This window comes from Melitaea cinxia, chromosome 18 (genome assembly GCF_905220565.1).
Source record: "Melitaea cinxia chromosome 18, ilMelCinx1.1, whole genome shotgun sequence".
Lineage (NCBI taxonomy): Eukaryota > Metazoa > Arthropoda > Insecta > Lepidoptera > Nymphalidae > Melitaea > Melitaea cinxia.
Window position 1 is genome coordinate 5,767,378 of NC_059411.1, and position 25,886 is coordinate 5,793,263.

Sequence of the window (25,886 nt, forward strand, 5' to 3'; positions counted from 1 at the left end):
AATAGACTGAACTGACTGACTGGCTAATGCATAAATCTATACATATAATAAAATGGTAGGAAAGTCAAAACTGTACATTGAATATTTTTTTAAATGAATACTTGGGGTGTGATCTACAATCGATACCGAAGCCAAAAATATATATTTTTTAGAATTTTATCTGTTTGTCTGTATGTATGTCCGGGATAAACTCAAAAAGTACTGCATGGATTTACTTCAAATTTGGCAAGAATATTATTAAGAAGTCGGGTCAACATATAGGCTACATATTATCATGCTATCACCGACCGGGAGCGAGCAGTGAACCTTTATTTCCTCAACGCATTCTGTAACAACGTGTAATCTAACGACGCATATTTGAATGTTGTTGTTATTATGTTATTAACCATGCTATATAAGCTAGCTTCACACTATAAAAATCACGCAATATAAGTAACTAAGCTGATAAACATAATTAAATGAATATAAGTAGACAAGACAATTTTAAAGCAGCGCCATCTATGAGATTTTTCTGTAGATATGAAATGTAAAGAAGAAACGGGTAAATGAATTTTATTTAAAATGGTATAATCATAGGTATTTTCTGTGCTGTATAGCGTTCACGCAGACGACGTCGCGAGCAGCAGCTAGTAGTTCAATAAAAACGTAAGTGTACCTATCGTCAACGATTACGCATATGGCGCCATAATAATGGCAATGCCATAATAATATATATATATATTATTATCAAGTGTTGCGTTGCCGCAATCTCGTGTCCATTATGGTGGGCGTGCTAAGTTGAACAGCAATTCATAGAACGCTACTAAATAAACTATAAACCTTGTGGCTTTCAGTTGATTCCAATTCAGTTGAAACCAGTTAATCAATCAACGCTATGTTAATGTCAAATATCTCCACAACAACATCGGGCTTACACTTTTTTTTTTTTTTTCGTTGAAAAATGTGTAAAAGTATCTGAAATTTTTTTTTGCCGTGCTATGACTATAATGTATCGGTGTTCCAACCAAAATGCTCGATGTGATTGTAAATAAAACAAAAAAAAATTCCTAAGGTTATCTTAATAGTTTTTATTATGATAGAAAGACATGAGACGGCAGGTCATGATGAGAAAAAGATTCCTGTCAGGCAGACAGACAACAGTGGTCCTATAAGGGTTCCGTTTTTTCCTTTTGATATACGGAATCCTAAGAATGAAAGTTTTTAGATGATAGTGGTAATATTAATTAATGATACATTATTCCACAAAAATGATCGACTTCAAATGAAAACTGATTGAAAATTAATTAAAAATTGATTAAACTGATTACATTTTTTTACGATGTATGATAATTATTCTTTCTGTCTTAAACTTAGTTGCCCCACCATCAGTTGGTATAGGTTATAGGATTCAAAGGCAAAATTCTAAGTATTTAAACAAAATTGGCGCACTCTTGTTTATCACTTATAATATTTCAACAAGAAGTTGTAGAATTGTCAGTACAAAGTCGGTCGTGACAGTGCAAAGTCGCGAATTTATTGTGTAGCTGTTTATTAATATAAAAATGGAACAATACGAAATACGCAGAAATTCAGTAAGTTCGTTATTACTGTTTAAATAATATTCTGATATTTTGTTATAGTTAGGTAATATTTTTTTAATTACAATTATCAAATTTCTTAAATTTTTAAAACTCTAACTTTTGTTTCTATTGTACAAAAATAAGATATAGAATAAGTTTAACTTTTTTTTTATCGAACAATGAGTTTGATAAGCAATGTGTAAAATTTATTTATTTGTATTTCTAATTAGTATTACTATCTATTATAGGGTGCTCTTAATTGCGACACTTTTGACCCTAATGAATATGTTGTAATTCATAAAATTATTGAAACTCTTCAGTCGTCATTTGGGTTTTAGGGTATAGGGTATTCAGTGTGATATATTGATAAGAAATGTTTTTTTAGACTGTAGAGTTTGATCCCATGTGCGACAAGTCAAACCCCCAGAAAATTTCATTTGAAGATGTATCTGCAGCCGCTTTCAGAATTCAAAGTGGGATTATAAAAACGCCATGCGTGGTATGTATAGATATTTACTTTTCGAAATATTTTACAGCTTTTAAACAAAATGTAATTTTAAAATTAACGGAATTAGTTGATAATCATAATAAGTTAAGGTGATTAAAAGTTTAAACCTTAATAATATACCTTAAAAAACGACTCTCGTAAAAAAAAAGCTTTAAATTCTGAGATGATATTAATTTTAAACAGTAAGTGACATTTTCATACATTTCTAAGGAAAAATTTTGAACTTAAAGGAATAAAAGAGGTGTCAAAGTGTGTATTTTATAAAGTATACTCGTAATGTATAACTGAAACCCTGGAGACCTGGAAGGTTAACAGTGTTACATAAAAAAAATATGTTAATTAGTCGCTTCAGCCTGTAATATTCCACTACTGGGCATAGGCCTCTTTCCCCATTTAGGAAAGAGGATCAGAGCTTAATCCACCACGCTGCTCCAATGCGGGTTGGCGGATATATTACCTACTATGAGTAACGATCGCTATCAGGTGTACATAATAACAACCGGGACCGACGGCTTAACGTGCTCTCCGAGGCACGGTGGAGAGACCCACAAGGACTGCACAAACACCCAGACCACAGCAAACACCTGTATCATCACTCATCATCACTTCAGCCTATCGCAGTCCACTGCTGGACATAGACCTCCACAAGCTCGCGCCAAAAATGGCGTGAACTCATGTGTGTTGCCCATAGTCATCACGCTGGGCAGGCGGGTTGGTGACCGCAGGGCTGGCTTTGTCGCACCACAGACGCTGCTGCCTGTCTTCGGCCTGTATATTTCAAAGCCAGCAATTGGATGGCTATCCCGCCATCGGTCGGCTTTTTAGGTTCCAAGGTGGTAGTGGAACTGTATTATCCCTTAGTCGCCTTTACGATACCCACGGGAAGAGAGGGGGTGGCTATATTCTTTATTGCCGTAGCCACACAGCTATTGCCGTAGCCACACACCTTTATGGCCAATACAAATGTTTGTCATGAGCAGGGATCAAACCCGCAACCGCCAACGCAACAGGTACAATCCATAGCTGTAACCGTTGCGCCAACGCGGCGTTGGCGTATAAAGTAGTGTTACTATGAAATATTTAGCAACGACTATTAATATTTCCTATATGGAGAAAGAGGTTTATGCCCAGCTGTGGGATGTTACAGGCTGAATCGATTAATATTTATTTTAAAATACATCTGAGGTATTGTAAAGTAAATAAGCGATCTCGAAACAGTAAATTAATGCATTTTAAAGCAATTTCAGTTGTACTTGCACCATACCAACACAATTAAATGGCTATTACGATTTACTGCTAATGGGTCAACTCTTAAGTTGCATAAGAAATCAAGAATTTACTCACTGTGAACACGATATACTTACACGTCAAGAATAAACATTAATTTGTCATATCAACTGTCTTTTTTGAAAAGGAAAAGGGTTTTTCAATAAGAACTTTGTTTTATAAATCAAAATAAAACAATAAATAGTGAATTGTAAATCAATACATAATTATAATAAAAATGTAACGGGTCGCTCTCTGTACATTTAAGATATATGAGAAAATATTATTGCGACCTTTATCAACACAAATAGCACCTAAAACAATTATTGTTTGAATTTTTGTGCACGTTAATTTCAGAAACAGCTTATCTGATTTAGATGGGGTTTTTACTAATATATTGTGGCAATTTTAACTTAACATTTAGTGTTTGTTTCATGTCAATTGATTCATAAATAAAAAAGTTATGCCAATTTAAAGAATCACGTTGAACATGTAAAGTCACTATTCGTATTCGACTCGGACGAAGTCGCGAGCACAGCTAGTAAACAATTAAACGATAATGATAAAATCGACTGTCCCTACGTACAGTATCGAAACTGAAAATTTTCTATTTTTTTTTTTTATTGCATGAAAAAACTACTTTTTATGTATATTTTCAAAGAAAAAAGGGAAAATCCTATAAAATACACATAAAATCACATTTTTCATGAGCTTATACTCAATATCGATACTTAACAAATCATTCAGCGTAAAAAATGTTAAGTGCCTTTTTTCAATTTCATATTATACGTAGGGACAGTCGAAATTAAAGAGAGAGAGAGAGATTAATATTAAAAAAAGTGATGTTTGACAATATAATTATGAATGAAATTCAATAATAATTTTTCATTCATCATTGCCAAGCCTTACTCTTTTTAATGCAAGTACCTAGGTGACCGATCTTAGCTGAGTATTTTTAGTAAATCGTGTTTTTTGGAAATCACATTAAAATACGAAATACATAATAGTAAAATATGCATAATATTTTCCGATTTTAGAAACATAATTGGAAAAAAAATATGAACTGGTTATTTAAATGAAAAATCATGAGTGCAATTGGAAAAAAAAAGGAAAAAATAATTGATCTCGAGACATGCGGATTTGGACCGTGGTCTTCTCGGTCGATTCCGACCGGCCGATTTCCCACCAAAGCTATTACAACTTTATTGACAATTGCGAATTTTACCTTCGCATTCTAACGATATCGTAGCCTTTTTTTTTTTTCATTGCCTAAAAACAGGGATAAACGACATTTTCTAGAAATCCCCTGCATACTAAATGTCATGAAAATCGTTGGAGCCGTTTCCGAGATTCAGATTATACCTATACGGTCGACTCTCGTTAATTCGAAACTCAGGGGACCCAAAAAATATTACGAATTATCGAATGTTCGAAATATCAAATGGTTCGAAATTGAGAGTAAATAGATAAAACTTCGAATTATTAAGTGTTGATCAATTATTACCTATAAATTTACTAACTGCTAATATTCTTTAACAATGACAAAAGTCACCTTTTTTCTTACCTCCCTCTACTTTTTCGATTTACTTCTTCTTTCAAGCAATCGTCAAGCATAAAAAGGTACTTTTTAGGGTTCATAGCTAACACAAACTTTTAATCTGTATACAAAAATCGCTCCACCCAGTCAAAAGTTCTGATGTAACATACCTACATAAGAAAAAAAAATACAGTCTAATTAAGAACCTCCTCCTTTTTTGGAAGTCGGTTAACAAAAGAATAACAGTAACCGAAACATAACTAAACGAACCATTTCGTGCCGAAGTGTGTGTCAAACTAATCACAATAAAAAAGACTCATGTACTATGTTGTCATCAAATTTTTTTGTTCAATTAAATTTACAAAACAAAGTTCTTGTTGAAAAACCCTTATATTACTTGTACCTAAATAAAAAAAAAAAAATAGAATAAATTGTAAATAATCTTTACGTTCTTAATTACAGAAATCTCACATGTCTTCAAAATATGGTATGGATATTTATCTAAAGAACGACTTTTTACAAAATACAGGAAGGTATTTATAAATATTTTGATTTGGAAATACATTGTAAACGACAAATACATTTATTAATTAAGAATTTTTTTTACTAAATTTTCAAACACTTTTATTTTTGCGTAGTTTCAAAGAGAGAGGAGCACGTAACGCATTACTCCTTCTTTCGCCGGAAGCCAAAGAACGTGGTGTCATATCTGCGTCTTTGGGGAACCATTCCCAGGGTCTAAGTTACCATGCGAAGCAGCTGAAGATACCTACAACTGTAGTTATGCCTAACGTGGCCCCAATTATGAAGATAGAGAAATGTAAATCTTTTGGTGCCAATGTCATCATACACGGTCATGATATGAAAGAAGCGAAGCATCACGCTATGACGCTTTCGAAGGAGAAAAACCTCACTTATATTAACGGGTAATTTAATCGGCTGTTAAAATAAGTGTTTTATACTAAAGTATGTTTCTAGTACAGAAGGCGAAAGAGAGGGTGATTATTTAATCAAAAATTATTAGAGTATTCTTTAAGAAACGATTTAAGGTCCGATGTATAAAAAAATATGGGGAGTGAAATCTTGTGAAACAGTAACGCTTAGCAATGACGTCGAGACAAACGTTTTACAGCGCTTTTGACTGTATCTATCTATACATGTATACATATAATAAATTGGTGGGAAAGTCAAAACTGTACATTGAATATTTTTTTTTTAAAATACTTGGGCTGTGATTTACAATCGACACCGAAGCCAAAATTATAGTTTTTAGAATTTTTTTACATTACATACTAGCGACCCGCCCCGGCTTCGCACGGGCGCAATGCTGATACTAAATATACTACAGAATGTCTTCATTTATAGTGTGAAGCTAACTTATTATGGTTACATAATAACAACAACATTCAAATACTTGTCGTTAGATTACACGTTGTTACAGAATGCGTTGAAGAAATAAAGGTTCACTGCTCGTTCCCCGTAGGTGATAGCGTGATAATATGTATCCTATATGTTGACCCCGACTTCTGAATAATATTTGTGCCAAATTTGAAGTAAATCTATGCAGTACTTTTTGAGTTTATCCCGGTCATACATACAGATAAACAGACACACAGACAAACAGACAAAAATTCTAAAAACTATATTTTTGGCTTCGGTATCGATTGTAGATCACACCCCAAGTATTCTTTTAAAAAAATATTCAATGTACAGTTTTGACTTTCCTACCATTTTATTATATGTATAGATATTGGTATAATAGTATTCCAGCAGTAGGTATATACCTACTGTTCTGATACGGAGAGCAAGCGTCAATTTTTTTTTATTATTTTAGTGTTATTTTTATTTATTGTAATTTAACTCAATTAATTCAACATTTTAATTTTTAAATATCATTTTTCATAAGGAGTAAATTCCAGTTGGCATCGGAGCCGACACACACTTTTTTATTATGCTATCTGTTCTTTTTATACTTCTGAATTTACTTTAAATGGTATTTGTCACTTTTATGTGATAGTTACGACCATCCTCATATAATGGCTGGACAGGGGACTGTGGGTTTAGAAATATTGGAACAAGTGCCTGACATTGACGCAGTGTTGGTACCAGTTGGAGGCGGTGGATTACTAGCGGGTGTAGCTACTGCAGTGAAGCATCTTAAACCACACGTTCTTGTTTATGTAAGTAAGGCATTAAGTTGCGTATTTTTAGAACAGAAAATCGTCTGTATGCATGTTCAAACAAATAAGAATCAACAAAAAAATTATGAATTATTTTACTTCATTTAGCTCTTTTGACCAAAGTTAGACACGGTTATAAAGCTTATTGATAAATATTGGAATGTATTAGGTATTTTGTACGATTTTTATTTTTGTGTTACACACACATTAGGAATTCTAAACATTTTTTATTATTTTTTAATATCATATCAAAAATCGACCGTTCCAGCGGGGATCGAACCTGCATTTCCGACTGACCGTGTCGGTGCTCTAGCCAATTAAGCTATGGAACGGTGTACTCGTTACATCGAAATTTTTGATATGATGATTTTTATATTCGGTTTAAGCGAATCGAAGCATCATCAATTAGACCCATTTTTTTTCTTAAAGTAGTGATTATTGTTAGAATACCTACGTCGTTTTTAAATTTAACAATTTATTGGAACGAAGTTCCTTACGGCAGGCTTGACATTTGGCGGGGCGACCGAACTGAAAAAAATGTGATACTAAAACCGTAAGAAAAATATATAACGGAAGTGACGTGATCAGTCACACGACTGTATAATATGACGTTTGTAAAACTAAAATATAGTAAACTTTTTTAAAATTATTTATGTAATTTTATACTGTAGACAAAAAAATAAAATAAAGACACATGTTTGTTTATTTCACTAAATAGTTTGAATTACTTGAATTATTATAATTATTTTGTTTCGTTTATTTTATTTTACGGTATTTCTTATTTTCTAAAATACTAAATTTCCTAAATACTTTTATGTACTTAATTAAAAACCAATCAACAAAATAAAAAAAAAAACAACCTGAAAATATATATAAAAATCAACTTTTTTAATTGTGTTACTTCTATACTATCCGAAGGAACTTCGTTCCTACCGGTGTCCCATGACACCACATATTTTTTTATGTTATAATATATGTTAATGGGACACTAAATATGTCAAATTCTATATTGTTTTCTAATGTAATACGTGAACTTTACTCATTTAAATGAAACAACTTTTTCGGATTTTGGATTGGATCACAGTGAACGTGTACAACCAGCCACCGTCGAACGAGTACCTGCTGTGCTACCTTTTATGAAAGAGGTCACTGACAAGATTGGCTTCATCCTAAAGCGAGCTTCTATAAAAACTTTCTTCAAGCCGCCAAAAACGATAAGTCAATTTTTACCATCTGTCAAGTGTCATATAACCCTTACAAGATGCAGGAGTACACAAGCTTGATTGTGACTGTGGTCTCTCTTATATAGGACAAACAAAACGATCGATTAAAACTCGCGAAAGAACATATGAAACATCGTTGCTATACTAAGTCCGCAATCCGTGAACACAGTCTAGACACAGTTAGCCATTATATTAGATTCGATAAACCACAGATCCTCGCAAAAGAACACCGATTTCAACCAAGGATGATCCGTGAGGCTAAAGAAATTAAAAAACATCCAAATTTCAATAGAGAAGATGGCTGGCTATAACCACCTGCTTGGGATCCTATTATTAATATAATTAAATCAAAAACCAAACATAATTTACCACAGATTGAGGACTCAATTAGCACATTCTGCGTAGATAGGACTAAATAAAATATTGATGTATGTTGGGTAATTTCGAATAACTTTGTAACGTTAGGACGTCTGACACCTCAGTCCTCCCGTGACCACGGTTGCTGTAAAGTATCCGAAACGTCGGCAATCAAAAAAGTTAGTAAACCGCGATAAAATCCGAAAAAGTTGTTTCACTTAAATGTCAAATTCTATGTAAAATCAGGCCATTTGGCCTGATAATGATGATAATTTGTTTATAGGGAGCGGAAACAGAAAAATGTCCAAGTATGGAAGTAGCTTTGGCGAAAGATGAACCAGTAAATGTGGAAATTCGATCAACACTAGCTGATGGTCTTGCGGTACCTACCGTTGGATACAATGCACTTGCCACGATCAAGCCACTCATTGATCGAATGGTAAGTGAATCAAATGCTCTACATACATGCATAAAACATCGCTATAGCTATTATTTGATGATTTAACTAATCTGGTTTCGTTTCTTTTGAACCGACTTCAAAAAAACGAAGACGTTCTCAATTCGATTATATTTTTTGTTTCGTAGACAAAATAATAATAGATCTTCACTTCTTACAATAAATATTGATAACATTTCATTAAACAATTATAATAAATTTATTACGACATGTATAACAGTAGGTATATACGTAGCTTGTTGTATAATCTATACTATACACAAATAAATAAAATTGGAGTGTCTGTTTGTAATATTAAAATAACCGCTTTTTACTAAATGCATAAGGATGTATATACGATACCACCAAAATAACATCTTTTACAATTGTTGTCTATCTGTCTGTTTGTTCCGGCTAATCTCTGAAACGGCTGGAGAAAATTTTGACTGGACATTTACTGGCAGAGATAGCTAATATAGTAAGGAGTAACTTAGGCAATTTTTATTTTAGAAATTTATTTATTTTATAACTTTGCGAACTGAACAATAACATTTTTGGTAAATGCCACGCGGACGAGGTCGCGGGCACAGCTAGTATATGTATATGAAACAAAGAGATAACCTTTGTTTAATTAACCTAATCGTATAAAATCGTTTGACCCATTATAAAGACAAATGATAACGCTATTAAAAAAAAATTGTTATTAGGAACTACAATTTTATTGTTGGTTTAAGATCCGAACCTAAGTCGATCTTCACCGAGCTGATAATAGAATGAGACATACTTTAAAATATAGGGTTGCCTAAAAAAATTCTGGACCGACTGTTTTAATTCTTCTTTTTTTATCTTCTACTACGAATATGTGTCATACAATCAGACCACAGTTAAGAAATCATATAATTTCTTCTGGTTTGAGTTCCGATATTTGTTAAATTATGTACAAGGCGTTTTTGTTAAGAATTCGCCATCAAGATATACGGGAAACGAGAGGATCCCGAATCTGCAGGCAACAGGATCCCTCCAGCGACAGACTGACCTCGGCGAAAAGGCCAGGCTTTTCCTACATGGGGACTGTCCGGCTCTCTGAACAATCCCGACGACGCTGTGTCTAGCAGGACCGGGTTCCCATCCCGGCCCAACACTGGCATAGGGGCGTTACTGGAGGCGCATTAAGTAGCGCCTCCTACGCACCCCCGTTTGTCGCCTGCGGAAGAGAAGATATACCTACGCTTAAGTGTAATAACTAATGATGACCTTAAATTTAAGATCGTAATGAAGTGAATTTAAAAGGTTCATCAGCAGAAGTTCACCTTTATTTGCTTCCGCATTTTAAGAATTATCTCTAAAGAGAGAAAACTTTAAAAGCAAATGAGAAAAAGGAAGATCTTGGTCATGGTTCTTCGGATATAACTATACTCTTATTCACTATAGCACTTACTTATTTCTTTAAGCATCATATATACCAGTAGCTTATCAATTATTTGGAAACCTCAAAAAGCAATGGTCCCCGTGTCCTTTAAACAAATAAAAAAAAACTTTCTTCCTAACGCTATTCGACATTAGCTTTTACGGGGACCAATAAAGTCAAATTACGCTACTTTTTACAATAAGAGAATATTTTATAGATAACTGTCCATGAGGATTGGATCGCTCGTGCCATCCTACGTCTTGTTGAACAAGAAAAGTTTGTGGTGGAAGGAGGTGGCGCAGTTTGTGTTGCAGCCATCATGGCGGGGCTAGTGCCAGAACTAGCCGGCAAGAAGTAAGTATATTATATAGCTCTGAGTATGTAAGTAACGTAAGCTGTATACATTATAAGACATTTACAGAAAAAAAACCAATAACTTAATTTTAAACTTGGAAAATTGGTGCTTATATCAATTAAATTTACGTCTTTTATTTCCAACATTTCTATTCAAGTTCTCCAATTTCATGCTCACTACGTCTCTATGATATCCACATATTACGTGAGCTATTTTTCGATCAGTTTAGAATCTAAACTTTAGATCCTTCCTAAGGGACACACCTAAGGGAGGTGAGATTTAGTGAGATTTGCTTGGACCCGCTCCTCCCCTTACGTGAGATTGACGCAGAATATAATATAAATAGACGGGAAATAATAAAATTTTCGTTGCTGTGTGGTAACGGCAGTACAGATTATAGCCACCTACTCTTCCCGTAGATGTCGTAAGAGGCGAATAAGGGATAACACAGTTGCACTACCTCCTTGGAAGTTAAAAAGCCGACCGATGGCAGGAACTATCCAACTTTGAAATACACAGCCCGAAGACTGGCAGCAACGTTTTGGGTGCGACAAAGCTACCGGTCACCAACCCGCATGCCCAGTGTAGTGACTGGGCAACACACATGAGTTTACGCCATTTTTGGCGTCTACCTACGTTAATAATAATAAATATTCTTTATTGTACACCACAAAGAAACATTACAAAAAAGTGATACATGAAAAGAAAGATGTACAAAGGCGGTCTTATCGCTAAGAGCGATTTCTTCCAGACAACCTTTGGGCATAGGACATAGGGAAGAAAAAGAGAAGCGGGAGGGAAGTGTACAAACAGTTGATAAAGAATTGGCGTATAGTTAACAAGCAGTATGATATTAACAGAAGTAAATATACATATACACATACATATACACACAATATACATACACATACATATATACAAATAAATATATACATATACATATACTACATAAATAAATACTACATAATATATATATTTATGAAGCTGATAATGATATTTATGAGGTATTTAGTGACAAAAAATGCGCCTTTAGATATTTTTTAAAACAAGCAAGAGATTGAGCTTTTCTTATAGAGAGAGGAAGAGAGTTCCAAAGTTGTACAGCTTTAACAGAAAAGGAGTTTGAATAAAAGGAAGTAGTATGAGAAGGAGTTTTGAGTGTTAAGGTTGAAGATGACCAGAGGGAACGTTCATGAGTGTCACAGAGAAACTCAAAGCGATTTTTTAGATAAAGCGGTGTATCTGGATGGAAAAGTACACAATATAGTAAATAAAGGATGTGCGTATTCCTGCGAAAGCGGATAGGGAGCCACTTGAGTTGATTGCGAAAATCGGAGACATGGTCATATTTGCGAAGACCAAATATGAACCGTATGCAGAGATTCTGGAGGCGCTCAAGCTTATTTAACTGCTCCTCTTTAAGATCTAGGTAACAAATATCAGCATAGTCAAGAATCGGTAGTAGGAGTGACTGTGCTAACGCAATTTTGGTAGGGATAGGAAGAAAATATTGAAGCCGGCGAAGGGATCCGACAGCTGCGAATAATTTGCGACTTAACTCACTCAGTTGATGTGTCCACGAGAGGTGACTGTCAAAAATTATACCGAGATTTTTTACTTTATCGCTGTAATTAATAACGGTGTTATTAAAAATAACGGGTGGTATAAGTGACCAGTCAATTCGAGACACTAGTTTTGAACTACCGATGATAATGACTTGACACTTAGAAGGATTGACGTTTAGACCGTATGATTTACTCCAACTGTGAATGTTGTCCAAGTCATTATTCAACTCAATTATAGAGGTCGGTAAGTCCACTAATTTTGCATGAGAGTAAATTTGGAGATCGTCTGCATACAGGTGATAGGGAGAAGATATATGAGGACCGAGAGAGTTTATGAAGATCGAAAAAAGAAGAGGAGACAACACGCCACCTTGTGGAACGCCGGCAATTACGTTTAACCAGTCTGAAAATGAATTTTCGACACGCAGACGCTGCCGCCGTCCGCACAAGTAACTATGAAACCAGTCAATTGCCGATGGAGATATGCCAAGAGAACACAAGATAGCCAGTAGGATATCAAAATCGACAGTATTAAACGCATTGCTAAAGTCTAGCAGGGTCAATACCGTGAGATTCTGCCCGTCCATAGCTAATCGAATGTCGTCAGTGATTTTGACCAGAGCCGTAGCCGTACTTGATTGTTTGAGTGCAGGAACAGTGAAAGCTGCTGATGGACAAGACGCTCTAAGACTTTGGACAAAAAAGGAAGGATTGATATTGGACGAAGATCAGAAAAGGCGATGGAATATGTTTCTTGGGTAAAGGAATAATTTGAGCGTCTTTCCAGCAAGTAGGAAAGGTATTGGTACACAAGGATTCGTTTAAGATATGAGTTATAACAGGTAGAAGGGAATCTAAGATAGGGATGATCATACTACGGCTAATAGAATGAGATCCTACGGCATCTGAATTAACGGCTAATATGCTCTTCTTGACATCACATGCAGACAATTGAGAGAAAGTAAAAGATGATGACAGTAAAGGAGTTCTAATAGCAGAAAGTTGGTTGAGAGTGTTAGATTTAGTCCTAGAGTCTATATTGACAGAGGATGTGAAATATTTATTAAGTTGGTTAAGGTTAAATGAGTTTGAAGCTATATTTTGTTTGATTTTGCCAACTCCTAGTGATTTGAGGAATTTCCAAATTTTCGCAGAGTCTGCTTCCTCTAAAACAGAAGTATGGATATGGCGTCGTTGTGCATCCCTACATGCCTTGTTGCAGCGATTCCGAGAAATTCTATACTTCTCCTTGTTCGATGGGCTCGGGTCAGCCTTATATCTGACTTTTGCTTTATTCTTTAGAAGCTGTAATGACTTAATTTCCGTTATAAGCCAGGGAGCAGGCAGATGTCTAATACGCACGGGTCGAACAGGAGCATGCACATCGTATAGTTGGATTAGGCGGGAGTTAAAGATATCAATCTTTTCATCCACTGTAGAAGAGCTAAATAACGCTGACCAGTCAATCATAGCAGCATCCTCACGCAGGCGGTTCAACTCCACACCCCCAAAACTGCGCTGCAGAAGAATTCTCGACGTTGCCTTTGGTGGTCTGATTTTATATGAGAGGAAAATGAGATCGTGGTAAGAGAATGCATCGGCCGGGCACTGTCCATGCTTAACAACAAAGTCTGGAGAGGAGACAAATATCAAATCAAGGAGTGATGGAGAGCATGTGGGTAGGGTATGGGTGGCGTTCAAGGGAAGGATGTGCATGCTTACAGAGCTTACAAGAGAGCGTAGGCGTGAAGCTCTGTAGTCCTGCTTAAGGAGGCAGGTGTTAAAATTACCCATCACTACCATGTGACTATACTGTGGTGTAAGTACTTCTAAGAGATTTTCAAGGGACTCAAAAAATTGTATAAAAATTGTATATACGTTGTATTACTTGTCGATATAATTGAAGTCGGGTTTTCTTCGTTTGCCTGCAAACACAATTATTTAAAGTTGGTCGGTCATTCTCCAATTCGGCGTTCTTTGCCTAATTACCGTGACGTTTTTTATTTTTCACTAATTTGACTTAAATACATTAAAATATGAAACAAATCAAAATACGAATTCAATAATTAATTTGGCATGTAACAGTTAATTGTGGTTTTCAAGATAATGAGACTTAAAAATTTTATGAGTATGGTAATTTGAAAATTTTTTATATTTAATGTAACGGTAATTAGAAAATATACTGTGTGGTTACGGCAGTAAGAATATAGCCACTCCCTCTCTTCCTGTGAGTGTCGTAAGAGGCGACTAAAGGATTACACAGTTCCACTACCTAAAATTTGGATGTCTTGTTTGGTTTTCTCTACATTAGTCCCTATATTATTATTATTATGTAAATACTTTAGTTCTGTTTCTTAATCATGACTTTGTTTTGGTTTTGGATGTAGCGTGTTTTATATTTCAGTCTTAATGCTTGCTGCCTGTACTTTTCTTTTGCTCTTCTTAGCTCCTCTATTGTTTTGTCTCAAATATGACATTTCTTTATTTGTTTTATATACATGCCTTCTAAATAACAATAAGAGTGAGATTTTTTTACGTATCGGTTTCGCGACAGTTGTCTTTGATGATGGTGAAGTTGGTGAAGTTGGTGTTGAACACAAGGAAGAAGCTCGTTCCGTAATATTCACACTTGTATATTTATTTTCTGTCAAATGCTCATTATTGATTAATAATAAAATAACATACTATCAGTAGAAGATGAAGACAGAGCACTAGATGGACGCTGCGTTGATGTGGTTAAAGAAGGTTTAAAATTTGGTGTCTTTTTCAAAGGAACTAATTCTATTTCAAAAGAAGTCAACTGCAGAAAAATTTCGTCTTGCTGATTATCTTCTTTTTTTGATTTGGGATTTTCAGAACAATTTTGTACTATTTTAGTGTACTTTTTAGCGCAGCGAGTATGATAAATCATTGAGATGTGGTGTGACAGAGTTTCAAGAGGATCTGTTATATTGTTATCAAGCACCTCTATATCTAAGGTCACTTCTTCCTCGATTGTTTTCAATTTTCCCTTTTCCTTTTGTCTTTTATAGTAAACTCTGAAATTTTCTCTACTTTTTTTTTTTGAGTTTTCTTCCGGCTTGTAGTGACATTTCACAGATAGGCAGTATTTTTATATATATTTTTTATTGTACCCTTCTTTCTCCTTTGTTTTTTTTTTATTGCTAATACAAAAAGGGGCATTTTTAATTCGTTTTCGGCGTTGTCGCGCGGCATGCCTTTTATTTTCTTTAACTTCCTCTTTGGTCTTTTTGGGTTTTCCTATCCTATAAATTAAATAATTTGATGAATGGTCAGCATATAATATAGACATATTTACGGACAATGATAATAATAATCTACGAAAACCACGGTAAAACTTTTCATCGCGGTTCCAGTTAGTAAACAAGTATTACTTTTTCATACAACGGTAATTATAAACATATGGTAATTAGTATACGGTAATTAGAAAACGATAAATATTCTTAAAAATGTTTAAAACCGACACAGTATACAAATTCTAGATTATTACAACGTACGGAAGCCAAAGTTGAAAGTACTGTCTCCATTTACATGATCAACTTGGGTCTATGTTAAAAATCTAGTATTAAAATAAGAACAACGGTAATTAGAAAAGTTTTTAACCAAGGCTACGGTAATTATATACTCACGTGCTTCATTGGCGGTACACTAACATAAGAGTCATACAACTGCTGATGGACCTCGGCACACACTGAGGAGACGCGATACTTTTATTTAGGGATGTGCACTCGAGAACAGCAGATGTTACGGCAATTAGAAGTTTCCATTGGACATACGATTACTGCATAATAATTATTTGTAGACTGGTTCTATTGAGTTGATATTTTGTTATGCGATACACGCTGCTTAATATCGTTTAAAACGTTGAATGTATCAAAGTAAATCTATACGCTATAAAAATTACAAGCAAGTTTTAAGATTAAGTTGGTGTGCGGACACGCCACGGTAATTAGAGAACAGAGGTTCTTTGAACATAAGTTAAATTAATTTAGTCTTAATTACTTAAAACAGAAGCCAATATTTTTTTTACAGCTAGGTACGGATGCTATCTAAAATATATAAAAAAAGTGCATGATTGAATATGATGATATTACGATTTAATCAAGCCCGGACACGAAAAATTTGCTAATCGGAGAATGGCCGTGTTGTGAAATTTTCATTTATCCCCCCTCCCCTCGGATTAAATGTAATTTGGTGTGATTTCATTGGATCTCTACCTCCATTCTCTCCCTCTATTCCAAGCTCACCTAATTAATGGATGACGTCACTTAATTAAGTCCCGTAAATAAAACAAAAAAGAGAGTGTTTCAACAATTCTATTATTTTAAATGCTATTTCATATATTTTAGAGTTGTATGCATCCTTTCCGGTGGCAATATTGATACAACAATTCTGGGTCGTTGCTTGGAGCGTGGTCTCGCTGCAGAACAACGTCTTGTCAAGTTTAAAGTGACCGTGAGCGATCGTCCCGGAGGCATCGCGGAACTCTGCAAGCTGATCGCGTCTATTGGAGTCTCCATTAAAGACATAATTCAAGAGCGCGCTTGGGTCTATGGAGACATTTTTAGTGTTCGGGTTAGTATTTTTAGAACAAATAAGGGGACAAAATTGTAAAATGAATATAATAAATACAAAATTCCAGTAGATCATTTTCATAATTAGTCAAATCTAGTTTTCTAAAACATTGCCTACGACATCATTTGAAATAAATGTCGATTTTTTTTTAAATAGAAATAAATTTATAAAATTATTTGATGAAAACTTTTATTATACCTACCTACGAGTTAAAAATTGGTTCCAACCCTCAGCAGAACCATCTGAATTTTTTTATTCAAACAATATACATTTAAAATGATGAATGATGATACATTTTAAAATGACCTCCTTTGAAAGTAACGTCCCGATTTATGCATGTAACAGACTAACAGATGATCGTTATCAACTTACTCGTTTTTAGTTCTCAGCACAAATAAAGACTCGGGAATTGGTTTAGACTTTAGCGTGTTTGTCTATTGTTCGATAATTTTGACATTTAATTATTATATTACAGGTCAAAGCGGTATGTGAAACTCGAGGTCCTGAACATACGAATGAACTCAGATCAATGATTACAAACTCGTATCGAGAATGGTACTTCAGTCGGGAGTGTGATTTATCACATCGAAGGCCGAGTACAGACTCGTTAGACGATGTTATACATTAATATTTTTGAATATTAGGGAAATTTAGGTGGCAAATAAATACAACATATGTATATATGTCCCGTATGTGATGTATAATTAACAAGGAAAATTTTCAATTGATAACAGGCGGAATTATTGTTAAAACATGAGATCGTATCGTTGAAATCGCATCTCTGACATCTACTCGTAAGTGTGTAGTTATAAGACCAAACTAAAACAACCAATTTATTAATCGTTTATGTAATAGGAGATACGAGAACATAATATAATTATGTTTAGCTAAATATTGAAGCAATTAAATAATTAATTCTGTATCAATTTAATGTACCTAATAAAGAGAATGTATTTCTATATCCTTTAAGCAAATTTGTTAAACTGTGATTATTAAAAATATAAGAGCTATTCACCAAAGGAATAATATAATTTACTTTTATGTAGATATATATAAGCTACCCGCCCCTACATACTAGCGAACCGCCCCACGGGTGCAATGCTGATACCAAATTTATCAAATAAATATATGCAACTAGCTTCTGCCCGCGACTTCGTCCGCCTGGAATATGAACAATTCTTTCATATATGATTTTTGCAAAACTGCAGCGCACGCAGCGGAAGCTCTCAAAATTAAAAAAAAAACCCCGATTTTTAAACGACTTCAAAAAAGGAGGAGGTTACTCAATTCGATTGTATTTTTTTTAATGTATGTTACTTCAGAACTTATGACTGGTTGGACCGGATTCATTTCACAATTTTTACGCAATTGTGGTCCGTGTCATTTGGTCTCATTTAAATTATTTGAGATCTAACTACTACTTATCGAGTTATATCTAATAATGCGTTTTTACTTGACTATTTTTTCGTCAACCTACGTTGTATTATACCGCATAACTTTTTACTGGGTGTACCGATTTTGATAATTCTTTTTTTGTTGGAAAGAGGATATCCCTAGTTTGGTTTCCTTACCATGATAAGGAAACCAGGATCTGATGATGGAATCCTAGAGAAATCGAGGGAAACTCTCGAAAATCCGCAATAACTTTTTACTGGGTGTACTGTGATGTAATTGAAGTCGGTTCTTTTTTCGTTTGCGAGCAAACACAATTATTTAACATATTATTATAATTACAAATATACTAAAATGAAAATTTTTTGTATGATATTATTTATTTTCAGTTAATTATATTTATCATAATTACCTAATCAGTCTTATGAATTATATCAGTGCAATTTGTGGTTAACGCTTTCATGCGAACAATGTATATGTACGTTACATATTGGTAGATATGATATGGCACAACGTACTATAACGTTCAGCAAAAACCCGATTTATTGAGCACAACGTAAAGGTACGGTGCCTGGCCATACTAATGTTTAAAAGTTTGGTTGCTGTGCCACAACATATCTAATTCTAAAACTTGTAGTGCTACGCCGCACTGATTTAATTTTGCCTTCTTTGATGGTATTCCGTCCTGATACTCAGTACCTACATTTTTAGCGCACAACTAGCTCTCAAAAAATGTTTACTCAAGTAATCTACATAAATTCTCTACAGAAAAGGCTCTTTACACTTTTTTGCTGGGATCAATATTTAATGAGATATGAAAGAAATAAGATAAACAATAATAAAATAAACTTATATTTCTTTAATTAGGTATGGCATCTAAAAAAAACTAATTATAGTCGAAATCTAAAATATCATCATCAAAATCAAAATCATCAGAAACAGTTTCTCGCCGGCCTGTTCACTATTCTCAGGTGATGTTGCGAGCTCACTGAAAATGTCTGAAATGTTTTGGTTCAGGTCTGGTTTAGCCGTGAACAGCTAGCAATTCCCATTTTAATCTTTCCATGGATCGCGAAAGTGGTGTCGCATCTGGAAAAGCTATGAAGAAGTAGAATTGTCTTGGCAAATGGAAGCTGTTGAAGTTGTCGCCCTGAAAATAATTCAGTCTACACCTTTTATATATTCTGTACGTATAATAAATTGTTAAATAAATAAAAGAAACATGCCAATACTTAACGAAGAATTTGTAAGTTTGTCGAATGACGAAATATATTAGATTGTAAAGGAATAGATTTGGGAAATGATTTAAGAATACCTGTATATTGTTTTTGACAAATATTTTATGTACCTCTTTCATAAAGTAACCCTGTTTATAATTCTGAATTTAAAAAATAATCAAAGCTATGACATTGAATTTTTGGCAATTAGAAGTCGATTAAAATTTTTGTGGTTTCATAAAATTTTATGTGTTAAATACACTAAAACTAATAATAATATTAAACTATAAATAATATTAAAAGTATACTGATGCTATGCTACTGAACGCCAATAAACTTTAACAGAAATTACAATAAAATGCAAAACGTAAGTAATATGTAAATTATTAGTAACAGTATAAATAATAGGTATTTTACACAAATGTACTCTTTATGAGTAATAAAGTATATCTTTAGCTCACTAAGTTTGCATATTTATGTTACGAAATGTTTTATTTAAAACAGGACGTAGAGTTTGACGAGTTTTGCGATCCAGAGAATCCTAGAAAAATAAAATATGACGATATCTTGGCCGCGTCCCGTCGCATCGCGGGCACGGTTATCAAAACACCTTGCACGGTAGTTTAAACTTTTATTAACATAGATAAAAGATGTGAAACAGGTAGTTAATTGATAAAAATAATAAAATATATTTTGACAGAGAGCACACATGTCAGATAAACTAGGGATGGAAATATATCTAAAACAGGAGTTTATGCAGTATACGGGATGGTGAGGCAAATATAGAAACAGCTAAAATATTTTAAACAATTATATCAATCTCATTTATTTAATATATTAGTTTTAAGGAACGTGGTGTCCGCAATACGTTACTTTTATTATCAGAGGAACAGAAAAAGATAGGTGTTATATCAGCGTCAACTGGAAACCATGGACTATCCATGAGTTACCACACCACTCAGCTCGGTATTCCCTGCATAGTTGTGATGCCAGTTCGAGCCCCTATTACCAAACTCATGAAGTGTCAATCGTTTGGAGCAAAAACGCTGCTACATGGTGAAAATATGGCTGAAGCTAAGCATTACGCCATGTCTTTATCTAAGGAAAAAAAGTTATATTACATTAATGGGTAAGTACAATAATTCTACCTAAAATAGTGAAGATGTGCTGATAAATATATACAGATAGTTATAGTAAGGTAAATGTTCTTCACTTAATAAATAGAAATGTAGAGAGCTTGATCCGCTGTGGTAGCTTATACATCTCTCAAAGTTTTTTTTTTTTTTTTTTGAACAATGTCATTTTTCCTCAACTATTATTTAAAATAACTAACATTATAAATCTGATTAGAATCAGAACTTTTGTCAATCCATCTATTCGACTAGATCTTTTCGGCTCGCAAATCCATCATTATTTGCGATAGGTATATTGAAGTATCAAAATTATATTACAGTTATGATCACCCTAATGTAATCGAAGGTCAAGGTACTATAGGCATTGAAATTATTGAACAAGTGCCAGAGGTGGATGCCGTCTTAGTACCTGTAGGTGGTGGCAGCCTCGTAACTGGCATCGCTATTGCCGTAAAACATCTTAAGCCTGATACTGAAGTTTATGTAAGCAAAAATTGTTTTCGTGTTGCTTTAATAAAATCTAATGATCATTTTGCGTTAATTTTTATATCTGAAAATAGTTGCTTTTATCTATTTGCGTAATAGATTAAATAAAATTATATTTACTCATTATTTTAAAAAGGTTGTAATCTAATTATTATTCTACATAAAAAATGAAAAACTCTTTTATCCATTAAATTTATCAGGGTATTCAAACTGAAAAAACTTATAGCATGGTAGAAGCACTTAAAAGAAATGAAAGAGTGAAGATAAATATAGAGTCCACGATAGCTGACGGTCTAGCTGTGAATTTGGCTGGAGTAAATACCTTTCATAATTTAAAAGGTGGAATTTTGGACAAAATGGTATGCTTATGATTTTAATTAAATTGTATCTGCACCTTAGCTTCTTTTACATAACGACGTTTTAACTTATATCTTACCCAACTTTTTGTTGTAAAATATTTATCAATACTTACGATATATATGTATATATGTACACGCGCGACACGAGAACTTTAAAATTCTCGTGTCGCGGTGTTTGTAGTTAAACTCCTCCGAAACGGCTTGACCAATTCTCATAAAACTTTGTGTACATATTGGGTAGGTCTGAGAATCGAACAACATCTATTTTTCATCCCCATAAATGTTAAGGGTAGTCCACCCCTAAATTTTTATTTTATATTTTTAGAAAATTTATTTATTTTATATTTTATTGTGATTTGGCGTTGAAAAATACATACAACCCTAAAGTTTTACGCTTCTATCACAAACCCCTTTTTAAATAGCGTTTAGCGGCAAGACAACGTTTGCCGAGTCAGCTAGTATATAATATAATTGTAATGTACTATAATATAATTGTATTCACTTCGAAGATTCCGCAATGCTTGAAGACAAAAGTTTTCGAGCAATGCGTCCTGCCTGTGTTAACATACGGAGCCGAGACGTGGACACTGACCAAGGGACTGGTCCACAAGTTTAAAGTCGCTCAACGTGCAATGGAACGGGCTATGCTTGGGGTCTCTCTCAAAGACAGGATTAGAAATGAGACTATCCGCGAGAGAACGAAAGTAACCGACATAGCCCACAGAATTAGCAAGTTGAAGTGGCAGTGGGCTGGTCATCTGTGTCGCAGGTCCGATGGCCGTTGGAGTAGACGGATCCTAGAGTGGAGACCGCGTCTTGGCAAACGCAGTGTGGGACGTCCTCCGGCCCGTTGGACCGACGATCTACGTAAGATTGCCGGTGTAGGCTGGATGAGGATTGCGGAAGACCGGGATGTGTGGCGCGAACTTGGGGAGGCCAATGTCCAGCAGTGGACTGCGATAGGCTGAAGTGTGTGTATAATATAATTGTAATGTACTATATCAATGTTTCATTCGGTAAAATTTTAAACACTAAATATGAAAGAAAGAGTAAAAAGAAATTGTAACCAAAATAATACTTAAAATGTTTGGTAGAATTCTTGTCATTAAAAAAAACAAAAGCAAATATAGATGTCATTATATTATTGTAAAAATCATAGGTTATTGTTAAAGAAGATTGGGTAGCACGAGGAATAATGCATCTCGTTGAAGAAGAGAGATACGTTGTAGAAGGTTCCGCTGCAGTCACAATAGCGAGTATAATGGCAGGCCTTTTCCCCAATCTTAAGGGTAAAAAGTAAGATATTCAGAAATGGTAAATTGAAGGACTTAATAAATAAGCAAATATAATATGACAATAATTACTATTAAAAGCTAGAATGAAACCAATGTTAAATTAATTGGCGTCACTTTTATTTTATTCAGAAACAATATCATGAAATACCTTCCGTAATATTAGGAACAGCCTAAACGGGGAAGTACCATTGCAGAAGATCACAGCTAATTTATACTGCTAAGAAAATAGCAAGAGCTCCTAGTAAGTCGGGGGTTGAGTCAGCAACTCACTCGTAGTGTTGCAGGCGTTCTTTGTAACCGCTTACCATACTATGGTAGTGGTATAAAGAATCACACTTTGAATTCGTGACCGCACTAAACTCTCAAATTGTGAGGGTAGATAAAAAGGTTTTTTTTTCTCCAACTTTTTATTACTAAACTCTCACATGACTCAGTACTAACTGGAATAAAACTTTAAATACTCAACATAACTCAATATCTAGGGTGGTATGCATATTGTCTGGTGGAAACATCGATACTACAACTCTCGCTCGCGCTCTTGAGCGTGGTATGGCGGCGGAAGGGCGGCTGATCAAGTTCAAAGTAACTGTGAGCGATCGGCCGGGTGGCATGGCAGAGCTCTGTGGACTCCTCTCTAACCTGGGAGTGACGCTGCGGGATTGCATCCCAGAACGCGCTTGGGTTAAAGGCGACGTTTTTAGCGTAGAGGTATTTATGCTATTTTCTTCATCCTTATCCATACATTTATTATCCTTATCAATACAATCGAAGTCCATTTTATTATACTCCTGGTCGGCATAGTATTTCTTGATTGAGTTTTTTCTCTACTATAAGACACTAAAATCTCAATCTCGAACTAATTTGTATAGCTATCCGACTCAAATTAATAGAAAAATTGCGGCTTGACATTTGGCTGGGCGACCGAACTGAAAAAAATGAACTAAAAACGTAAGAAAAATATATAACGGAAGTGACGTAATATCAGTCACACGACTATATAATATGACGTTTGTTAAACTAAAATATTACTAGTAAACTTTTTTTTTAAATTATTTATGTAATTTTATACTGTAGGCAAAAATAAATAAAGACACGTGTTTTTTTATTTCACTTAATAGTTTGAATTATTATCATTAATATTATTATTATTTTGTTTGATTTATTTTATTTTACGGTATTTGTTATTTTCTAAAATACTAAATTTCCTAAATACTTTTATGTACTTAATTAAAAACCAATCAACAAAATTTAAAAAAAAATCAAGAACTAGAAAATATATATAAAATTCAACACTTTTTTTTTCACATTGTGTTGCTCTTTACTATCCGAAGGAACTTCATTCATACCTGGCGACCCATGACACCACATAAATTTTAGTTTTAAAAGATTAGGTATACCGAACAGAGGTATTTTAAATAAAAATTTTGATACCTTGTGGTTATAAGTACTGAGGTATTTTAATATGTAGAAAACCTCAGAACCCAAATATTTAGTTTACATTACACTATTGTAAATGAGATAATTATATAATGGAAGTATTAGATATACATATATGTAGTGGATATCGATAGTATAAATTAAAGAATAATGTTATATTTTTAGATGAAAGTGATAGTGGAGACAAGAGGATGGGATCACACTAAAGAGTTAATCGAAATTATAAAGAGAAAATACAAGGAATGTGTATTCCCTGAAATGAATGATAAGCAAGAAAAGGGTCCGGGAGCCAAACGTGGTCCCTGCCTGGCGCCAAATCCAGTTTGCATGCAGAAATAATTTAATTTGACTAATTTAAATATTTTTAATGTAAATTATGAAACCTTTTTAATATATGCTGGGATGCATGCCGTTTTGTTGAATTTCTTTTTTCGTTGCTCTAAAAGCGTAAATCTTTTAAACATACGTCCACTGTGTAGGTATGCATGTGAAATGTGCAAATGTGGGTTTCAATCACACATTTTCTTAAGCACGACCTTCTACACAGTACACTGGTCTTGCAACAACAGTAGTGGGGGTACATCGGCTTAATGGTTGCACTTTTATTTTCAATTTACGGCCGCCAGAGGCATGACGATAGATGGGTGTGTTGTGCAACTTAGATAGAATAGCATTCTGTCGCTTTTTCTATTCCACGTAACGCATGTGTACAAAACCCTCATCACATTACGAGAATTTATTTCGTATTTCACAAATACTATTGAATTCATAGATCATGATAATACAGTAGGTAACCAGCTCGCATTGTTTTATTCACACGTGTTTGTATATAATAAGCACAACAAGAGTTGTTTTATTAAGTAAAAAAAATATAATTTGCCTGCAGTCATGTTTTAAAATATAACCAATTACAATGAAACGTCACTCAACTGGCGTGCACTGTGCGCACTGCGAACCGCATCACGTGACCGCACCCATTGATAGCTGAGACGTGCAGCGACGTTGACGCGAACGAAATGTTATGAGCAAAGCTCCGTTGCAGGACCCGTATATAAAACCGAGCTTTAGATTATTATAACCTAAAACGTGCCATTAAACCAGTCAATCAACCTAATAAAACGTACAACGTATAATAAATAAATTAATATATGGAGTGTAGAAGAATGGAGCACCGCCTTGTATGAGGATTCAGCTAAAAAAGTGTCCGCTAATAAACGTTAAATTATCGTTCAAACAACGTGTCGTGTGGTGTCGGCCGAGTAGAATAGCACCTCCACCTTTCTTCCCGTGGGGGTCGTAAAAGGCGACCGAGGGATAAACCTGGCTTAAAATCATCAGATTTCTGGAGAAGGAAAACTTCATTTGAAACCCTGTCTGTCTGCAACAGACGGACTAAGGCCAATAACAGGAGTTCAAACAAAAAGTATGATATGAAGTAAGCAAATTCAAAGAACGTGGAGTATGCTGAGTTCGGAAAATATTTGGTATATATAACCTAAACAGTTACTGTGAGATAACTTTAAAAGTCCTTAATTGTAGTGAATTTATAAAGAGCTTTTGTAAGTGAATATAAAGTA

General features: G+C 34.3%; 2 protein-coding genes across 2 annotated transcripts; both read left to right on the top strand.

Annotated features, from left to right (window-relative positions):
• Positions 1-1,541: 1,541 nt before the first annotated feature.
• On the top strand, positions 1,542-18,009 carry LOC123662469 (L-threonine ammonia-lyase-like). Its single transcript, XM_045597311.1, has 9 exons — positions 1,542-1,571; positions 1,945-2,058; positions 5,333-5,403; positions 5,509-5,796; positions 6,888-7,050; positions 8,914-9,069; positions 10,692-10,828; positions 16,765-16,990; positions 17,466-18,009. The coding sequence occupies exons 1-9, from the start codon at positions 1,542-1,544 to the stop codon at positions 17,616-17,618; spliced, it is 1,338 nt and encodes a 445-aa protein (XP_045453267.1). The 3' UTR covers positions 17,619-18,009.
• Positions 18,010-20,085: 2,076 nt separating this feature from the next.
• On the top strand, positions 20,086-24,648 carry LOC123662470 (L-threonine ammonia-lyase-like). The gene is made up of 8 exons (XM_045597312.1): positions 20,086-20,217; positions 20,300-20,370; positions 20,441-20,728; positions 21,053-21,215; positions 21,419-21,577; positions 22,737-22,873; positions 23,355-23,580; positions 24,475-24,648. Exons 1-8 carry the CDS (start codon positions 20,086-20,088, stop codon positions 24,646-24,648), a joined length of 1,350 nt encoding a protein of 449 aa, XP_045453268.1.
• The last annotated feature ends 1,238 nt before the right edge of the window (positions 24,649-25,886 follow it).